This window comes from Hemiscyllium ocellatum, chromosome 4 (assembly GCF_020745735.1).
Source record: "Hemiscyllium ocellatum isolate sHemOce1 chromosome 4, sHemOce1.pat.X.cur, whole genome shotgun sequence".
Lineage (NCBI taxonomy): Eukaryota > Metazoa > Chordata > Chondrichthyes > Orectolobiformes > Hemiscylliidae > Hemiscyllium > Hemiscyllium ocellatum.
Genome location: NC_083404.1, coordinates 52,552,903 through 52,574,258, shown reverse-complemented (window position 1 = coordinate 52,574,258; position 21,356 = coordinate 52,552,903). Strand labels below are relative to the sequence as shown.

Sequence of the window (21,356 nt, the reverse complement as noted above, 5' to 3'; positions counted from 1 at the left end):
ATAGATCAAAGTAGACATTTATTCCAGCTCACAAGACTCACCTTTCTAACATAGGCCACCAGCTCTCCAGAATAATACTGGGACACGCTCAGAAGGTCTGGACTATTGGCCTGATTAATTCTCATCAGTGGAAGATCAAGGGCTGATGCCAACTGAAACAGCAGAACAAATTATCCACCTAAATATTACTTATTAATCATTACATCTGAGAAGTATTGATAATACTGATTAGTTTTACTGCTAAAAAAAAAAAAAAATTCATCCTCAGGATATGTACACCGCTTTCAAGGCCTGTATTTATTGCCCATTCCTAGTTATCCCTTAAAATGAAGGAATTGAGCACTGTAAACACAGCAGGGGGTACGGTATGTAGCATCAATAGATAAATGGGTAATGACCAACTGAGTTGGCAAAACCATAGCAGCTGGTGCTCAGCCAGGGAAATGTGAAGTCAATCGCTTTCAACCCAAGAAAATAATTCAGATTTTTAAAATATATAACCGCTAGACAGTTTAGAACTATAGAAGGAGCAGAGTAATTTAGGAATTCATATATAAAAAGCATGAAAAGTTATGAGACCGGTACAAAAGTGAAATGAGAAAACAAACAAAACATTGTTTCTTTTAAGTCAAGGAAGGTGGAATACAAAAGGGGGAACATAGAACAATACAGCACAGAACAGGCCCTTCGGCCCACGATGTTGTGCCAAACATCTATCCTAGATCAAGCGCCCATCCATGTACCTATCCAATTGCCGCTTAAAGGTCGCCAATGATTCTGACTCTACCACTCCCACGGGCAGCGCATTCCATGCCCCCACCACTCTCTGGGTAAAGAACCCACTCCTGACATCTCCCCTATACCTTCCACCCTTCACCTTAAATTTATGTCCCCTTGTAACACTCTGTTGTACCCGGGGAAAAAGTTTCTGACTGTCTACTCGATCTATTCCTCTGATCATCTTATACACCTCTATCAAGTCACCCCTCATCCTTCGCCGTTCCAACGAGAAAAGGCCGAGAACTCTCAACCTATCCTCGTACGACCTATTCTCCATTCCAGGCAACATCCTGGTAAATCTTCTCTGCACCCTCTCCAAAGCTTCCACATCTTTCCTAAAGTGAGGCGACCAGAACTGCACACAGTACTCCAAATGTGGCCTAACCAAAGTCCTGTACAGCTGCAACATCACTTCACGACTCTTGAATTCAATCCCTCTGCTAATGAACGCTAATACGCCATAGGCCTTCTTACAAGCTCTATCCACCTGAGTGGCAACTTTCTATGTACATAGACCCCAAGATCCCTCTGTTCCTCCACCTGACTAAGAACCCTACCGTTAACCCTGTATTCCGCATTCTTATTTGTTCTTCCAAAATGGACAACCTCACACTTGGCAGGGTTGAACTCCATCTGCCACTCCTCAGCCCAGCTCTGCATCATATCTAAGTCCCTTTGCAGCCGACAACAGCCCTCCTCACTGTCCACAACTCCACCAATCTTCGTATCATCTGCAAATTTACTGACCCACCCTTCGACTCCCTCATCCAAGTCATTAATAAAAATTACAAACAGCAGAGGACCCAGAACTGATCCCTGCGGAACTCCACTTGTAACTGGACTCCAGGCTGAATATTTACCATCTACCACCACTCTCTGACTTCGACCGGTTAGCCAGTTTTCTATCCAATTGGCCAAATTTCCCTCTATCCCATGCCTCCTGACTTTCTGCATAAGCCTACCATGGGGAACCTTATCAAATGCCTTACTAAAATCCATGTACACTACATCCACTGCTCTACCCCCACCCACATGCTTGGTCACCTCCTCAAAGAATTCAATAAGACTTGTAAGGCAAGACCTACCCTTCACAAATCCGTGCTGGCTGTCCCTAATCAAGCAGTGCCCTTCCAGATACTCATAAATCCTATCCCTCAGTACCCGTTCCATTACTTTGCCTACCACAGAAGTAAGACTAACTGGCCTGTAATTCCCAGGGTTATCCCTATTCCCTTTTTTGAACGGGGCACAACATTCGCTACTCTCCAGTCCCCTGGTACCACCCCCGTTGACAGTGAAGACGAAAAGATCATTGCCAACGGTACTGCAATTTCCTCTCTTGCTTCCCACATAATCCTAGGATATATCCCGTCAGGCCCGGGGGACTTGTCTATCCTCAAGTTGTTCAAAATGTCCAACACATCTTCCTTCCTAACAAGTATCTCTTCTAGCTTACCAGTCCTGTGGTAATATATACGATCTTCTCCACTAACCACTTACCCACCAATGCTAGTGACACCCAAGAAGCTTACTTACCAGGAAACCAATATTCCCATCCAAACCATTTATCCAAAATGACAAACAACAGTGGACCCACTCCACCACTGGTCACATGTCTCCAGTCAGAAAAACAACATGTCGCCCATCACCCTCTTTCTCCTACCATCAAGCCAATTTTGTATCTAGTTCACTAGCTCCTCCTGAATGCCATATCCTTTTACACTGATCTGAGCTTATCACCCAGTTTACCAGACAGAACATCGAACGCAGAACAGTTCAGCCCAAGACCCTTCGGCCATGATTTCATGCCAACCTTTTATCCAACTATAAGATCAAACTAACCTACATACCCTTCATTTTACTATTATCCATGTGTCTGCCCAAGAGTCTATTAAAATGTCCCGTATGTGTCTAAGTTTACTATCACCATTGGCAGTCCATCCAACCACCTACCATTTTCTATCCTCTTATCCATCCTCTAATCACCTTAAAATTATGCCGCCTTGTTATAGCCATTTATTCCATAGGAGGATAAGTCTCTGACTATTCACTCACTCTGTGCCTCTCATCATTTTGTTCACCTCTACCGGGTCACCCCGCCCCCTTCCTCACTCCAATGAGGAAAGCCTTAGCTCCCTCAAACTTTCTTCATAAGAAATGCCCTCCATTCCAGGCAGCATCCTGGTAAATCTCCTGTGTACGCTCTCTAAAACTTGCACATCCTTCCTGGAACTTACATTGGTTCTATAAAACTCTGGTTAGGCCCTGCTTGGAAAATCCTGCTATCCTGCTTTCCTATGTATAAGATTCATTAAAGGTCCCAGCTTTGTCCCAGTCAATTTATTTTTATTCTTGTATGCGATGTTGATTTTGGCATTTGCTGCCCATCCCTCACTACTTTGAACTGGCTGAGAGAGCTAGAAGGCAGTTAAAAATCAACCGCATTGCTATAGGTCTGGTTGGCAGATTTCCTTTCCTCAAAGAACAGTTGCAAGCAGAAGGCTTAAGACAACTGACAATGGTTAGCTGGTCATCACTATACTAGCTTTTTTGAATTTCGGATTGATTTTATAAACTGAATTCAAATTATCTGCCATAGTGGGATCAAGGCCTAGTCCCAGAATACTGGTATGGATCATCAGTACAATACCATTACAAGCTACCTATATGGTATAAAACACAGTAACTGAAGAGAAAGATGGAGATCGATATGGAAGAGTTCAACTTCGAACAAAAATCAATCAAATTCTTGTCATGCTTAATATTCTCCTAATGCAAACTTAATGATACAAAATGACAGCTTCCTGGTGACCTAACTGTTTTAGGACACGCTCATTACAAATGAATAACCCAGTCATTCATCATATTATTTGACCAATTCAGGAGTTTAATCATTTTTGGTCTATACTGCCTTCTGATTCCTCTCCACTTACCTTTAAAAATGTTGCCTTAAGTTTGGTTACCATGAAAGGGCTGACTCGTATACCTTCTTGCATGATAGATGTGTAGCTGCAGATAAGTAGTATTATAATTAGTCATTGCTCAAAGACACACTAACTATAGCAATGCACAGCTTGACTGGCGTAAAATTTAAATAATTTGGATACATAAGAAAACAGATCTCAGGCACCCATATGACCATATATAATTTTACACAATTCAGGAGTTAATTCATTTGGCCAAAAACCGCTAAAGATAATTCATTATTTTGATTTTCATCTATTCAACTTTCAAGCTTCCAATAACATTCCTGAAGTTTCACATTTTACCTGAAACCTGGATTTTGTTTTTGTGTTCGAACCATATCCAACACTTAGAAGTCCAGAAAGTATTCAGAATGTCTTAGTCTACTTCCTCATTACCAATAATTTGAATCAACAATCCTTCTAATTTTCTTTTGATGTCCACATCCTACTCACTTAAGCATACAGGACCTTAACATTTTGTCTGGTAGTACAACAAAAAAAGGGCCAGTGTGTGCTTGGCCTCCTCAAGAACTTCAGCATTCCTTCATGGCCATACAGATGGAAGAGAGAACTGACTTTCACCCCTTCAGAAGCCAGATATGGCAATGTCACCAGTCAGCATCGCCAAATTGTTAAACTTACCTAATGAGTTTTATCCATTTTCCTAAAATTCTTAGGCGGGATGAGTTCATATTTTTAAAGTCTAACTATGGTTTGCGTTTGTGACAAAGCTAAAATTGGAACAACAGCTTCAAGCCTTTAAAAGATTAAAAATCAAATTTAACGTGTTGTCCAGTCTGTCAAGGTATTTTGAGGGCAGGGCAGAAGGAAGAAGTAAAACAGGGTTAAGATATGTTCAGGAAACAGCAACATGATTGCATGATTGGCAATACAGAAGTATTGTTGAGGACTTAAAGCATAAGCAACCAATTTGCATGAATTGAATTTACAAAATTGTCTAGTTAGCAGGTTGTACATTTGGCCAGCTTTATGCTAGTTGATACCCACTATACATCTCACACTCCAGTGATATTTGATTGAACTAAATTACAAGTGTTCTCAATAATATTAGAAGCAAAGAGGAATACACAAGAACGTGAAAAGGATAAAACAGGCTAAGAGGGGTGTGGTGATATACAAGAGCTACTACAAACAGAGTGCTCACATTTGATGAAAAAGAGGAGACTGTGTTAATGGAGCTAAACTTCAACAATTTCATTTTATTGTTTTCTTTGAAAAGGGCACTCATTAGAAAGAATGGAAGGTGGGATGGGATATCAATGATTTATGACAGCAGAGAAAGGTACTTAATACCTGCAGCTTTAGCTGACTTTTCACAAGAGGATTGGGTATGTTTAACTATTCTACTCCTGCATCGGAGATATCCCAGATACTTGAATCCAGAGGAGGAGTTGGGGGTGTTACACACGTAGAAACTTTTAAACACCAGATTTCACAATCTCTCTCGATATAAGAATGATCCTACCTGTCAATGAGCTGCCAGGCATATGACAAGTCGCCTATAATCTGCATGCTAATGAGGACTTCTTCTTTAATGTTTATGGTGCGAATCATCTGATGGAGAAATTTACGAGTGTCGGCCAGGAACTGGCAGATCTGCAAATTCGATTCAAGTTGGTGGAACTCTTGGACCTGTTTTAAGAAGTTACAAAATTCTCAGCCTAAGCTTTGTAGAGTGACAGATATCTTCAAATTAATTCTTTAATCCTCTAGAATACCAGTATCTCTTCTATGGCTCTGGTAATTAAGAATATTGACAGCATCTATTTATAAATTTGTCGCAACAGGCACATAATGTGCAAGGGTTTAAACTTTGAGTAATACTTTAACAACTGAAATAAATCACATTCATTGTAGCAATGTACCTGACTTTGTTATTACCACCTGACTGAAAATATCTTTCATCTCCTTCACTTCTTCCATTCTCTTACCTCAGGTGTTTTAAAGGAGTTAGGTCAACATGTATACTGCGCTTGAGTTTACACGTCTCCCCATTCGATTATGTTAGTGATTCCAGTTTTGTTACAGATGATTTTGGAGTAAAAGGCAGAGAATTTGTGGAAAACATCATGAAAGGATGCTCATGGTTGGACCCCAGACACTCCTGTCCTACTAATAAGAGCAACCAAAAGGGATTTTAGAACAATTTTGATGATCGATCTCACAACTTTTCTTGGATAGATCAATACTGGTTACTTTCATAAAGCAGTTCGACTACGAAGACCCATGTTTCGAAGTATGCCAATGTTATTAAATACATAATTATACAAGAAGCCAATTTAGGGTGTAATAATAGGATCCTTTCATGATCTGAACTTAATATGCTGGCTTGAACTTTCATCTAGATGGATACACTGGCACCCAAAAATTTGCGGAGGCTTGGGAAAAATTTGCACATCAATAGTTCAGAGAGATAACTGCTTATCTAGCATTCCAAAACTTGACTTGGGCACTAACTTAGTAGAAGGTCTAAAGTTGCAGGATTTCTTTGGAAAGGTAGGAGACCCTTTTGGAGAAGTAATATACCATTCTGGATATGGTGCTAGGACAACTTAGAAAGAAGAAAGGTGCACAAAAAGTGCAGACACTAATTACAATTGTTACACTCATTGGAGCTGTCAAAAAAAATCTGCAAAGAAACAAAACTGCCTGCACTCTTAAATGATATTTGCTATTTAACCCTGAGAACTATTATTACAAAATTAGTGCTGGACTACAGATTTCACAACCTTACATTATGACAGTGGAGTGCCTGTCAGTTCGTCGTTTGATTGCTAGCTCCACATCGTTAGAAACTCTATGAAGAAGTGGACCATTAATTCAAAAGCTTATAAGATAGCTACGATTTCAAGATGCCAGTGTTGGACTGAGGTGGACAAGATCATCAGAAGTCAGACGACACCAGGTTATAGCCCAACAGCTTCATTTGAAATCACAAGCTTTTGGAGTGTTGCCCCTTCGTCAGGTGAAGACTATAATCTGGTGTCACCTAACCTCTGACTCTGCCCACCCCAGTCCAACACCTCCACATCATGGCTACCAACGACACCACAAACTGCTGGTTCAAAGTAGAGAGGATGATCAAGAAGATGGCGCATATCAACATAGATATCAAGCTTCTGCAGAGATGCAAGAAAGCAGAGAAGATCACGAAAGGACTACAGAACACGAACCCATTCAATTCAAGATACAACACCGACTACACTGAGGCTCTGCCATCGCACCTTTCTCAATCATTTCATAAACCAGCTGTACAGACGATACTGCAAACTTGAAACAGAGATAGAGTGTATATCCTGCGCTCAGGATACAGTGGACCAGCTTCGAGATACTGCTAAGCAGACGAGGCAGCAGAACTAAGCCATTTACAAGCACACCAAGAACAGGAAACTGGAGAAATTTGGCATCACCACTAACAGTAAACAAGCCTCCACAGAGAAATCCATCATCATCTTGTCTGACCACACCCTTCAACCAGATGAAATTGAAGCCAAAGCTCAATTTCAATCCCACTATCAGAATGGACCCTATTGATCTCCCAGCAGGCACAAGAAGAATGCATCAGGTGAATGCGGCTTCAGGAATTCTTCAACAAATCCCAAGATGCCAGCAGCAAGCCCAATGACACAACAAACAAATTGGAACAGTCGACAGAGAGATCTGCAGTGCAACGACCAAACAAGAGTGTGTCGAATTGGACACCTTCAGAAGGCTGCTGCCCCAGGCTCAACATATGCTCAAGCCATCAGGAGATACGTTAATGCCAGATTCATCAGCCGTGCTCACATAATCGCACAGAATGTCACCCAAGCACAATGCAATGCCATCCATGCTCTCACAACCAATCGCAATCAAACCTACAAAAGGAGGAGCCATCATCATGTAGATTAGAGCAGACTAATGCAAAGAGGGGTACTGCCAACTGAACAACCAGGAGCATTACCAACAACTACCTGCCAATTCAACCAAAGCACCTGTCAACTCAATAGACCGATCAAGACCTTTGATCAAAACCTCAGACTCTCCCACACACTCTCATCCCATGTACTTCTCACATAGGAGATTTCTACTCCTTTGCAAAGATACACAAAGCCAACACACTGGGACAGCCAATCATATCCGGCAATGTGGACCTTGTGTGACTACCCCTCTGGCTATGTCAAAGGATTCGTGAAACCCTTTGCACAAAGAAAGCCCAGTTCTGTCGCAACACTACAGACTTCTTACAAAAACTCAACACCCACAGACCAATAGAACCAAGAACATTCCTCATCACAATGGACGTTTCGGCACACTACACCAATATCCCGTGATGACTGTATTGCTGCAACAGCATTGGTACTCAACATCAACACTGCTAATTTCCAGATGCCATCCTACAACTCATTCACTTCATCCTCGATCACAACGCCTTTACCTTCGACAACCAATTCTTCCTCTAACAGCCATGAGGATCACACTTGCACCCCAATATGCCATCATATTCATAAATAAGTTCAAGCAAGATTTCTTTGCTGCACAGAACCTATGATACTTCACTCAATGAAGGGGCAACACTCTGAAAGCTTGGGATTTCAAGTAAACCTGTTGGACTACAACCTAGTGTCCTATGACCTTACTTTCATGAGATGAATGGAATTTTAATATAGCGAATGAGCTTTTATCAATTTTAAGTATTTTTCTTTAGTGAATTGATCAATAAACTTTAACATTACATAATCTCAACATGGGTCCCCAGGTCTACCTGTGGAGGTGGCAGAGTGAGTTGGCACAGTAACGTGCAAGGGTGAAGGGTGGGGTTACAAAGGTCAGCATGGAGGGAGTAGGTTGAACGTAGGTAAAAGGATACAAGGGGCTGTGATTCCCTTTTTTCTCAAATCTAGGGTAAAGTACACCAGGCTGCCTCCATTCCCGCAAGCTTTTTAATTATATGGGTTGTGCCACTATATATCCTAATTTCAGTGTATCCCAACTTCTAGAAACAAAAATCAACCAGCTGGGGCATTTTCTCTACCCAGGTCAAGTTTCCAGAGCCAGAAATTCCAGTCCCAACTCAGTGCTTCCAGCTGAAAGTCAAAAATTACATCTCTTCTGAATGTCCCCTCCCTTTTATTTCTCCAATCTTTTTAACTGCAGACTGAAAGAAACAATTGGTTCAATAACTATTACGCTGTTCTAACATGGCAACAGATATAACTAAATACCACTAAGTCAACTTTCTACAGTACCCTCCAAACCCAACAAACAGAAAGGCAGTCCCTCGTGCTTTTTTTTAAAAAAAGAATTCCTACATTGTGGAAAGAGGCGATTTGGCCCAAAACATCCACAGTCACCATCCGAAAAGTATCCCAACCAGACCCATTCCCCTACATTTCCCCGAACAAATGCACCTAGCCTAGAACATCTCTGAACACGGTGGGCAATTTAGTTTGGCCAATTCACCTAACCTGCACATCTTTGGACTAAGGGAGGAAACCGAAGCATCTGGAGGAAACCAAGGCAGACACAGGGAGAACATGCAAACTCCACACAGACAGTCGCCCGAGACTGGAATCAAACCAGTCCGTGGCACTGTAAGGCAGCAGGCTAACTACTGAACCACCGTTCAGTGATTCAACATCAGGTAACTGAATAAAACTGCTAAGTGTTTCTTGCAGCGTAGTATTTGAGAAAACAACTTTCACCATCCTCTCAGTGAAAAAGGAGACATTCTGGCTCAATATACCCAAGACCTTATGACAGAGCCTCACTGTTTCACCTTGAACTTGACATTACACAAATTGAGTTCATATATTTTAAGTAGATCAGCAGGAGACTGGAAGAACGCAGCAAGTCAGGCAGCATCAGGAGGTGGAGACGTCAATGGTTCAAGTGTAACCCTTCTTCAGGACTGGGGGAATGTCTGGGGGAGCGCCAGATAAAGAGGGTTGCAGGGACAGGGTAGTGAAATAAGGATAGGTGAAGACAGGTGGAGGGTACAACCTGGTTAGTCAGTGGGAGAAAGGAGACAGAAAAAAATAATTGGGAATTTTAATACAGATTTCCTGTGCTTCACTCATTAGCAAATACATTCTTTATCCAAGCATCTTCAGCTGGTGATCCTTCTCGTTTGAAGAAAGGAGTAAAATAATTAACTATTTTAAAGCAAAAGTTAACAATATTGAATTTCAATTTCTTCATATTTAAACAAAATAAAAATCGACTAGCCCGGAAATGATCTCAAGGGAGATGGATCAATGTGGGAAAATAACAGAGTGGTAGATGATCAGCCATGATTCAAAATGACAGAGCAGGCTCGTAGGGCTGACTGACCTACTCCTGCTCCAATGATGATAACTATTTTATTAAAAATATCTTTATGGAACATCATACCAAAAGGTTCTCCTATTGCTCAAGTGGTACTTGTGTATTTTAAGACATCTCACTAAAAATTTTCATTTCGGCTTGCAGATGATGATGTTAGTCGGTTCAAAGCTTTCTCACCTCTTCCAAAGCCTGGATTAACTGAACAGTCTTCCTCCCGGCTGCTGTTGAGTCTTCATAATTCAAGGAAGAAATTTGCTTTGAAATCTCCCTAAACCAGGCTTGTAAATTTTCTAAGAGCAAAAAAACGAGAGGGGAGTGTTTGGGAAGATATAGATTCTGTTGCATTGCTATAAAATACATTTTTAAAAATTATACATTTGCCCCTCTCTGGTCTCCACACATCACAGCCTTCCAGCAGGCGAGAGGTACAAGACTAGCACATTCATTAGTGTTACTTGAAGTACTAAAGGTGCAGCAAAATTACAGTATGCATGTTGTAGGTGTACAACTTACAAACATAAAGACAATGTATTCTCAGCAATCAATTATACACATATTTCTTTCATAAAGTGGACCAGTAGATTAGAGTCAAGAAGGAAATGAAGACCTCTTAGAACAATTCAAAAAGCACCAAGATTCAGATCACTTTGGGTTTGAGCAATTTTAGACAGAAAAAATAATTGGGAAAAACAGGCACACACATTTTATCTCCCTGTCACCCAACACCTTTTGCCTTTTATGGATACCTCTCTAATTCTTCAACATCCATTCGAATTCTTTGTCTAAAAATTTTTTTCTAACTTGGTCAATTTTTCTCTTTCTTGCCAAACATTCAACTTCTTCAATTACTTTTGCATTCGAAGAAACTCAGATCCATCTGAAATTTGAATTTTGCCTCCAAAGCCAAAACAGAATCTAACTCTTTTCAGTCAGATCATAAGAACAATGTTGCTGTCTGACACAGGTTCACAAAGCATGGTCTCATCTCTATCTTTTCCTGCCACAAAAGTTACAAATATTACACTGTAGAACTGCTTAGCCCCCTCAGCCTTCTATTCTCTGATCTACAGGGTTTTTAAACAACACATTTTTTATGATAACTAAGCATTAGTTCTCTATTTCCCAAAACCTTGCTTTTCCATATTCAATTTTAGCAAAATGCATGAAAATTTTGCCCTACAAAATAGACCCCTATTTTGATACGATTACCAAAGTAAAGTGGTGTAAGGGAGACAAAATAATGATAAAAATTAAAAAAAGAGCAAAATGGAAAAAAGTAAATGAGTGACAAGGGGAAATAAGAAAAAGAATATTATTATTAACTCTGTTTAACCAAGATCTGAAATTACTTGATTTAAAAATAAGACTGTCATCACATGGAGGAAACAGAGCTATTTTCTACACATTTGGCAAACAAATCAAACATTTCAATGAAGGCCAAACCAAAAATTAGCCACAAAACCAGAAACTAACAGAACGTTGTACAAAGAAGACTACATCTCATCAGTGCACAGAACAGTAGGAACACTAATCACATACCATTTTTTTCCACTCTGGTGAGAGGCTTTACTCCAGAGAACACCTCAGCAAGTTCAGTCATTCTCTCAGAGCCCTCTTTCTGATAACTTTCCCATTTGGCTTGCTTTTCTGACAGCATTTGCTTAAACATCTAAGTGATAAATGAAATGCACATTACTCAATTAATGGCAAAAAGCAAAGGAAACCAGAGCAACCCTTCAGAAATATAACACACTCGGCTGGCTGCTTGTCCTCTGGTACACTGGAGAAGCAATACTCAGATCCATCTTCACTGATCCCTGCCACATAGGAGATACTGGAATCTCCCTGCTTTAGAAAAAGGCAAAAGGAAAAACAGAAGAGGGAAGATTGTTGCAAACCTGCTGCTCAATTAAAGAAATCACCCAGCCTGTTCTCCAACATTGATGTTTGCCATGTACCTTACCATTTGAGGTGGTGGCAAGGGAAAGTAGCAGGGTTAGCAAAACAACAGACAAACTTGTCTACCATCAGTTAAGGGGGAACTTCTGGAATTTCCCACCAGGACAGGAGTTATTAAGTAAGTGGAAAAGTGCACGCTAATCACAAAGAATCATTATGGATTTGGGACAAGTAGATCATATCTAATTTATCTAATTATATGTTTTCAATTTTTTTTTAAAACAGTTGGCAGTTTGCATTAGCATCCCTGACATCTTTCAACCGTATAGTAGCATCAGATCTATGCTGTCTGAAACCAGAGATTTCACACTAATTTGCAAAAACATTAATTACCTCAATGATTACGTTTTCTATCTACTTAGCCAAGTATTTTTTTGCTGAGAGGTTTAAACCTGTATCGCTCCTTTTCTACTACCACATCCTTTAAGCCACCACTCAAGCTTGCAGCCTTCCCTATCTCCTCAACCCCCAATCCCTTTGTAACCACACATCTCTCCCATTTTGTAGCCACCTCCTCTGAAGCCTCTTTCTGCACTGTCCCCAGGCAGACCAGCCCTGATCCCCACCAAAACCACTGTCAGATTACATGACACACTGTTCCCAGCCTTGGCACCCCACCACCCCAAACCTTCTCCCTACAACATCCAGCCTTGGCATTTCCACACCCTCAGACTCCACACCCCTAGCTCACTCATTCTCCTTCTTACTAATAGGCTCAACCTATGGGTCTAAGGCTCACAGGCAGTCTATCATCACTAAATGTGGGAGAGAAACAGTCTATATATGGAGGAACAGCTCCTCAGAGATACTGTCCATTCTATTTATGGGAGCAAAGTTTTTCTAATTGGTCACTTCTATGACTGAACTTTTCTGGGTGTTTTGGGCTGAATTTGCTTGTTGCTCCTGTAAACTCTGAGGCATGCTCTCGAGGGATTTAAACTGAAAGCTCAGCTTTTCATTCCCTTTCTTGGGAGTAAGTAATAAAAAGCTCGGTGTCCAAGTTTTCAGAATACACTTGCTTTCTGAAAATATTGCTGATGCTTGAACAATGGACGTTTTCAAGACGGATCAGCGAAAACAATCATACAATCTGTACGGTGTGGAAGCTAGCCAATCAAATCCACACACCACCCCTCCGAAGAGCACCCCACCCAGACCAAAGCCCTCCACCCCCAACTCTATCCCCATAACCCTGTGTTTCCTATGTCTAATCCACCTCGCCTGCACATCCCTGGACACCATGGGCAATTTAGCGTGGCCAATCCACCTAACAAGATCAAGAAAGGTTTGTTAGGTAAAGTTATCAAACAATATGGAGAAATGTAGCTAAATGGGGTGAAAGTACATAACAGCCATGATTTATTTGAATGAGGAAACAGGTTCAAATGGCCTACTTCTGTTTTTATCTGGTCCTGCAAGGGACCAATGAAACTAGAGAGAAAGCACAAAATAGAAGGGTCAAACGCAAAATTACCAGTTAAGGTTGGATAACAGCAATTAATGGATAAACAATATTCTAAATTATACAGCACCTGAGAAGCTTGCTGGAAGAGGAAGTAGAATAAATGCTCTAGTAGATGAAAGAAAATAATTTACAAATCATTTTATCTCATGTCTCAGGAGCATTTCTAAATGTTTACAAAGGCAAACTTTTTGAAGTTCAATAACTATTGCCATGCTGGTAACTGTGACAGCTAATTCTCTGACAATCCCATGAAAAGCTTGATATAAATGGCCCATGTTACCCATTTAGAAGGTTGACTAGAACCCCCACAAGGACTCCTACTCTTCCTCAAATAGTGCCATTCATTATTTAGTATCCAGCTGTACCGTGACAATAAACTAAGGACCTATCAGTTTGATATGTTACCTACTGAATGTCAGCTCCAACAATAAAGCACTCTTAAGTACTACACTGCGCTGTTAGCTTAGATCATGTACTCAAATTCTGAAGTGGAATTTACAGAATCTTCCAATTTGATGTTCGAATTCTTATCAATTAATGGAGTCCCAATTAGTCTTAAAATTGAAATAAAAAATTTCAAAAATGTAAGCATCTGAATCACACCTCATAAGAATATAAAATGTTACCAACTACAGAATATGGAAAGCAGCAATGAAGTTAAGCAACAGTAAAAGCACTGTTCACATGACAACAAAGGGAACGGCAAGACAAGAATATCCAGGAGACAGTAATGCTGAGAATTTTCCCTGAAGGAGCATAAAAAGCATTCAAATTTAGCTGCAAGCTGACACAGTACATCTTGGATATAGTAAAAGCAACAGCAAGAGTTTATAAATCAGTTAAGATGAATTTTGATGAAACAATTTCTCGCTAGCTGCTCTGTTACTGAAATTTCACTAGATGTGTAGGCAGTAAAAAGGATTTAACACAACTGCCACATGGCCTCAGTTTACTGTCAAATGCTGCTCTATTTAAAGCCAACACCCTAAACACAACTGGTCAACATTTTTTAGATGGCCAATCCTGGTAGGAATGTAGAAACAGGAGGAGTGGGTCATTCAGGAAACTCACTGGGATAATCAATTGTGCATACTTAAGGAGATGTTTGCTGGCTGGGTAGTTCAAATGATTAGAACATCTAACAACACCAAGGTAACTAGTGCCTACCTGGTACTGCCTAGTGGGACAGTTCTGAAAAATATTGTGTAACACTTTATGTGAATTTGCTTTTGTCCCTTTAAGGATTGGTTCATTATCTGTACTCAAAAGTGTATAAAAGGGCACTATTGACAAAGACAGTGGGTTGCAGTGGTAAGGTTTTAGCCTTGAAACATTCTGCTTTGTGAATAAAGCTAATGCGGAGTAAAGATTAACCTCTGACTTCCTCCTCACCTGGTGGTGGCTCTCATTTGTTAAATAATTCTCTCTTGCTATATACTCTCCCACAAGAAGAAACAAACTCTGTCTATGTTTTCAAATCCTTTCACTTGCATGTTAGATTAGATTAGATTACCTACAGTATGGAAATGTTTATTATTTATAGAAATGAAAACCAAGAATAAAAGAAGCATACCTCCTTCAAAACAAACTCAAACTGAGCACTGTCCAGCAAAAGCTGAAAAAGTGTTTTGGGATTGTATTTCGAGTCGCTAAAAACCTGGTCCTTAATTTGACGCAAGCGCTTGTTGTTTGGATCATACACTGGAAAAAAAACAACAAAAAAAGTCTTAAATAAAATTAAGTCTAACCATCTACCTTTGATAATCAATGACATTTGAATCACCCACCATCATCTGGAACCATTGATCAGACACCAAATTGAACAATAACTAAAAATACACTGGCTACAAGGGAAGGTCAAAAACTGGGAATTCTGTAGCAAGTAGCTCTTCTCTTGCCTTCCCAAAGTCTTTCCATCAGCTGCAAGATACAGGTCAGGAGTGTGATAAAACACTGCACACTTGCCTGGGTGAGTGAAGCTCCAAAATTAACATTCAAGCAGCTGAAAAATCTGTCAAAACAAACCAACTTGCTTGATTGGCAACCTCATCCACCAGCTTCATTCTCTGTAGCAGCAGTTCTGAAGACCACTTTTATTGCACATGGTACACTTTTCGTGTACTTGATTATATGTGACAATAAAATCTAATTTAGTTCTAAACCTCCACCAGTCCCCTCTCTCCAATGCTCCTCTGGGACTATGGCAACTTTACTTTTATATTTGAACAGTTGTTAATTTCATCACAATATCCAAACTGCGTCAACAAAGGTTTCATTACATGCAATACTTCCTCTTTTTTGGAGAGAGAAGGTAATTTAGGGGTCTCAGAATTTACATATTATACAACATTTTAATCAGACAATGTCTACTGCATTTATAATCTTCTCTAAATGGCCAATTCTTTCTTGTGACATTTCTCACATTTTTCTGAATAATTTTTACACTTAGAAATAAATGTGGTACACAATAAACATTGCACTGCTCAATGTTCCCTAAACATTCTTGGATCTCAACAACTGCTGGTTTTAAACATGTTCTATCACACTTACCCGTTTCTGCAGTGTGAAGCATCAGCCATCGAATTGTCACATTACAGTCACGCAGGCAGTTTAATAGTTTAGGGATGTGATCCAGTACAAATTCTTCCCTCAAGAAGCCTTCTTTCAGAAACTGCTGCACCTGCCGTCGTAACTTCTCAACACTCGCTCCATATCGACTTGACTGCAGAGGAAAATACCCTTTGTCAATGTAAGCATCACACATAAGTTCCATTTTGAAACAGAAGTGGGAACAAATTGAATCTTTGAGGTGGCGGCAAAATGCTTGCCAATAAATTAGTCTATTTCATTCTGACTCATTTTCTTCTCCAATTAATACAACTATAAAAAGAGTTGCTAATTCATTAGAGATCAATTAACACACCCCCCTCGCCAGAGTATTTTGCACAAAGAAAGAAAAGAATTCAAAATAGCGCTGTCTGAATTACCACTAAACAATTTCAGAGACCGTACCTGCTCTTTGATGTTCAGTTGCTCTAATGTATAGTTCAGGGCTGTTTTTGCAGCTTTGTATGGTTCCCAGGCCTCAATCAGATTGACTGTGATCCCCATGTAAATGCTGATCACCTGTTATGCAGAAAAGAAATTCTAAATGCACAATGCTTACTTAAACATTTCACTTTTGTGACCACCTCATATTGTGTATCACATTGTCAACATTACAAAAGTGACTGCCCTTAAAAAGTAACTTAATGGCTGCAAGATGCTTTAAGACTTACTAAAAGGTGTGAAAAACACAATACAAGTATAATGAAACAAGGTACACCTGCTACGTAGCTGTTCAATGTTTGGAAGAGCTGATGCAATGGCAAGTTCAAAAGAGATCCAGTAAAAATTCAAACACCATAAACCGAAGTCTGACAATTAAAAATAACTTTTGAAACAGACTTGGGTTAGTTCATGATTTCAGTCAATTGTTTTATTTAAAATATTTCAATCAATTATTTTTTAATTGAGCAATCTGAAAAATACAGTAAGTAGTTCATAAATCAGCTTTTGTGAATTGCTCCTTTTGTGAAAAAAAATCTATTAACCTATTCTATCCTTTAGGTACAGCTTTAGGAATTCACCGAGGCTTTCACTTACCCAGTTGTCTGGAAAGTATTTATCCACTATCTCCCTCATCTTGGCTTGTTGTGTATGAAGAATGGACGGTTCAAAATAGAGGATAACATAAAGCATGGCAGCCTGTGTAGCAAGTGCTGTGCTACGATGTTCTGGCAGTGGATACGCTGAGACCTGATATAAAGAGAACCACAATATCAAAAAAGATGTTAGAACTAAAGATTGACATTTCACATCATTCAATGATTCCACGTACTAGTTATCATTAACACAGATTTTACAGGATGGCTATATTTTAAAATCAGTATTTTCAATGCTCAGGCTAGGTTTCACCTTCAAGTTAAGGTGAAACAGAACGTTAATGATTCAGTGGATTGGAAAGTCACACTGAAAACCTCAGCCCGCAGAAAGAGGAAGAAACTCAAACAGAAACCTCTTGCAATATCAACTGAAAGTCTCCGTATCTTTCCAAAGTAACTCACAGGAAAGAGGCAGCTACTTTCAAAGACACAGGAAAAATGAATTACTCCGATATGGAGACAATGCTGCTAATGCTGTGAAACATAGAAAATAGTGCAGAGTAGGCCATTTGGCCCTTCATGCCTACATCATCATTCAATGCGATCATAGCTGATCATGCAATCTCAGCTTCCCATTCCCGCCCTCTCCCCATACCCATTGATTCCTTTAGCTGCAAGGGCCACATTCAGTTCCCTCTCGAATATATCTACCAAACTGTCCCAAACAGCTTCCTGTGGGAGAGGATTCCACAGGCTCACAAATCTGAGTGAAGAAATTCTTCATCTCAGCCGAATGGCCTTCCCACTATTCTGAGACTGTGACTCCCTATTCTGGACTTCTCCAACACTGGGAGCATTCCTTCCTCATCTCGCCTGTCCAGTCCCCTTCGGATTTTATGTGTCTATGAGACACCCCTCATTTTTCTAAATTTCAGCGAATACAAGCCCAGTCAATCTAGTCTTCCCTCATATGTCAGTCCTGCCATCCCGGAAATCAGTCTGGTGAACCTTTACTGGATTCCCTCAATAGCAAGAATGTCCTTCCTCAGACTAGGAGACCAAAACTGCACACAATACGCAAGAGGTGTCCCCACCAAGGCCCTGTACAACCGCAGCAAGACATCCTTACTCCGACACTCAAATCATCTTGTTATGAAGGACAGCATGGCAGTAGCTTTCCTCACTGCCTGACGCACCTGCTTGCCTACCTTCTGTGACTGTTCCACCATGACACCCAGATCTCACTGCACCTCACCTTTTCCTAAACTGCTTCCATTCAGATAATAACCTGCATTCCTGTTTTGGCAACTTAGGTAACTTAGGCAACAGAGTCAGAGATATACAGCATGGAAACAGACCCGTCAGTCCAACTCTTCCATGCAGACCAGATATCCTAAACTAATCCTGTTGCCAGCAATAAGCCCTTTCCATTCCAGATGCCTTTTAAGTTGTACCAGCCTCCACCACTTCCTCTGACAGCTCATTCCATACACGTACCACCCTCTGCATGAATAAAGTTTCCCCTTAGGTCTCTTTTACATCTTTTCCCTCTCCCTTAAACCTATGTCCTCTAGTTCTGGACTGCCCTACCCCAGGGAAAAGACCTTATCCATTTATCCTATCCATGACCCTCATGATTTTATAAATCTCTATAAGGTCACCCCTTAGCCTCCAACACTCCAGAGAAAACAGCGCCAGCTTTTTCAACCTCTCCCTATAGCTCAGATCCTCCAACACTGGCAACATCCTTGTAAATCCTTTTTGAACCCTTTCAAGTTCACAACATCCTACCAATAGCAAGGATTCCAGAATTGCACGCAATATTCCAAAAGTGGCCTAACTAACGTCCTGTACAGCTGCAACATGACCTCCCAACTCCTGTACTCAATACTCTGATCAATAAAGGAAAGCATAACAAATACCTTCTTCACTATCCTATCTATCTGCGACTCTACTTTCAAGAAACTATGAACCTGCACTCCAAGATCTCCTTGTTCAGGAACACTCCCGAGGACCTTACCAATAAGTGTATAAATCCCACTAAGGTTTGCTTTGCCAAAATGCAGCACCTCACATTTATCTAAATTAAACTCCATCTGCCACTCAGCCCATTGGCTCATCTGATCAAGGTCCCATTTCAGACATTTAGTCACCACACTAGATAACATCATCAGTGAGCCTTCAAATGAAGCACTGGTGGTATAGCCTATTTTTATTTATGTGTTTAGGTTTCCTTGGGTTGGTGATGTCATTTCCTGTTCTTTTTCTCAGGGGTGGTAAATGGAATCTAAGTCAATGTGTTTATTGATAGCACGGCATTCCAACTGGAACTCTGTCAACAAACAATGACTTGGATCCCATTTACCACGCTCTGAGAAAAAGAACAGGAAATTAAATCATTTCCTATGTTCACGTATTTTATCTACATTACAAGTACGTGCCCACTCAACCGGTCTGTCCAAGTCACCCTACAGCCTCTTAGTAGCCTCCTCACATCACACAGTGCCACCAAGCTTACTGTCATCTGCAAATTTGGAGAAATGGCATTCAATTCCTTCATTCAAATCATTAACGTATAAACGTGCCTGCCCTCTGTTCCAAACCTCTGCTTCCCCTCTACCCATGTGAATACATTACTTCCAACACCTTAGCTTTAACTTTCCTTACTAATTTCTTGTGTGGAACCTTGTCAAGAGCCTTTTGAAAGTCCAAATACACAACATCTACTGATTCACCACTGTCTACTGTACTGGTCACATCCTCAAAAAATTCCAGAAGATTTATCAAGCATGACTTCCCTTTAGTGAATCCATGCTGAAAAGCAATAATTCTGTCCCTGCTTTCCAAATGCTTAATTATTGCATCCTTAATAATTTGACTCCAGTATTTCTCCAAGCACTGATGTCAGGCTGACTGGCCTATTCTTCCCCATTTTCTCTCTCCCTCCTTTTCTAAACAGCGGAGTTACATTAACTATTCGCCAATTCATCAGAACACTTTCACAGTTGACAGAATGTTGCAAAATGCAACCACTGTGTCTAGGTCTGATTCCTGAATTATTCTGGGGTACAGAGCATCAGGACCTGGAGACTTATTGCATCACTCCTGCACTGCACTGAAGGGAAGAGAAAGACTGGGGTGTTGTGTAAGCAACAAAGCAGGTTGCTTGTGACAATGGGATTTCTAATCGAAGAGGACAAAACAGGTGGAAATTTGAGATATAAGAAATAAAGAGTTGCTGAGATAAGTCTTGCTAATGGAAGTCAGATTGAGAAAACTAAGGTTGAGTGGAATGACTTTCAAATGGCTCTGAACATCTTGGCTTCGTAGATGACCCAGCTGAAAAGCAGCAAATCACTTCTTGCAAAAGCATAGCAAGTTAAGGATACAAAGTGAAGTTATAAGATGTATTTCAACTGCATTTACTGGTTAATAAAATAGTACATGTTCTTGGTTTGACAAATTAATCACCCAGTTGTGATGTTTGATCTATACTGACTTTAGTTTTTCTGTTGCAGTAAAAGTTTGAAAACTTGAAATCATGTCCCTTAGTTTATCTGTCAGTTTCTGGGAAACTGTTTAAAATTGTTAGTCTCTAAAAGGAGATTCTAACACCAAAGATTGTTTTTAAGATCTTCAATATAGCTGTTGCAGCCGTTAGTCTTTTGTTCACATTTCTCTCCAATAGCACTTCACTTACTGCCATTTCTTACCCGGTCAATGGGTCCAAGATGACCGAATATTTTATTTGGACTCACTTCGGCAGAGTTTTTGTAAAGCCAAAGTAGATTACAGGTAGGTCTCTAAATTGTGTGTAAGATAATGAAATGGAAAGTGTTTCCATCAGGATTTAGTCCAAGATCTTCCATTCTGCCATAGCACTGGAGAAGTGATTGATTAAATCCTTTGCACATTCCACCTAAATCAAGGTAGAATCCGGAAAAGCACCCAGGTGATCCTCTGAATTCCACCCTCCAAACTCCCAGTATATGAGCAGCCAAACCCATCAAGGTCTGGGCCAAGTCTCCCAGTTAAGAGGCCCCAAGCTGTAACCAGAAAAAAGTAAATCAAAAGACTCACACTTGGTCTTTTAGAAACAGAACACAAAAGGAAACATTTTCCAGATTCTCACTCCCTAAGAAATACGAAGGACCCCAACACTCTGAATTCGATAATCTATAGCAGAGGTCCAAAGCAAAAATACAGGCCCAATCT

The 21,356-nt window shown here is 40.3% G+C and overlaps 1 protein-coding gene across 1 annotated transcript in view; it reads right to left on the bottom strand.

Annotated features, from left to right (window-relative positions):
• The window catches only part of washc5 (WASH complex subunit 5), a 65,273-nt gene that overhangs the window by 30,380 nt on the left and 13,537 nt on the right, over positions 1–21,356 (bottom strand). The window contains exons 6-14 of the mRNA XM_060823193.1: positions 17,143–17,295; positions 16,510–16,623; positions 16,048–16,219; positions 15,071–15,198; positions 11,613–11,742; positions 10,251–10,363; positions 5,233–5,399; positions 3,714–3,789; positions 42–152 (exon numbers count right to left, since the gene is read on the bottom strand). Of these exons, the coding sequence (XP_060679176.1) occupies positions 42–152; positions 3,714–3,789; positions 5,233–5,399; positions 10,251–10,363; positions 11,613–11,742; positions 15,071–15,198; positions 16,048–16,219; positions 16,510–16,623; positions 17,143–17,295 (1,164 nt within the window). The remainder of the gene's footprint in view (positions 1–41; positions 153–3,713; positions 3,790–5,232; positions 5,400–10,250; positions 10,364–11,612; positions 11,743–15,070; positions 15,199–16,047; positions 16,220–16,509; positions 16,624–17,142; positions 17,296–21,356) is intronic.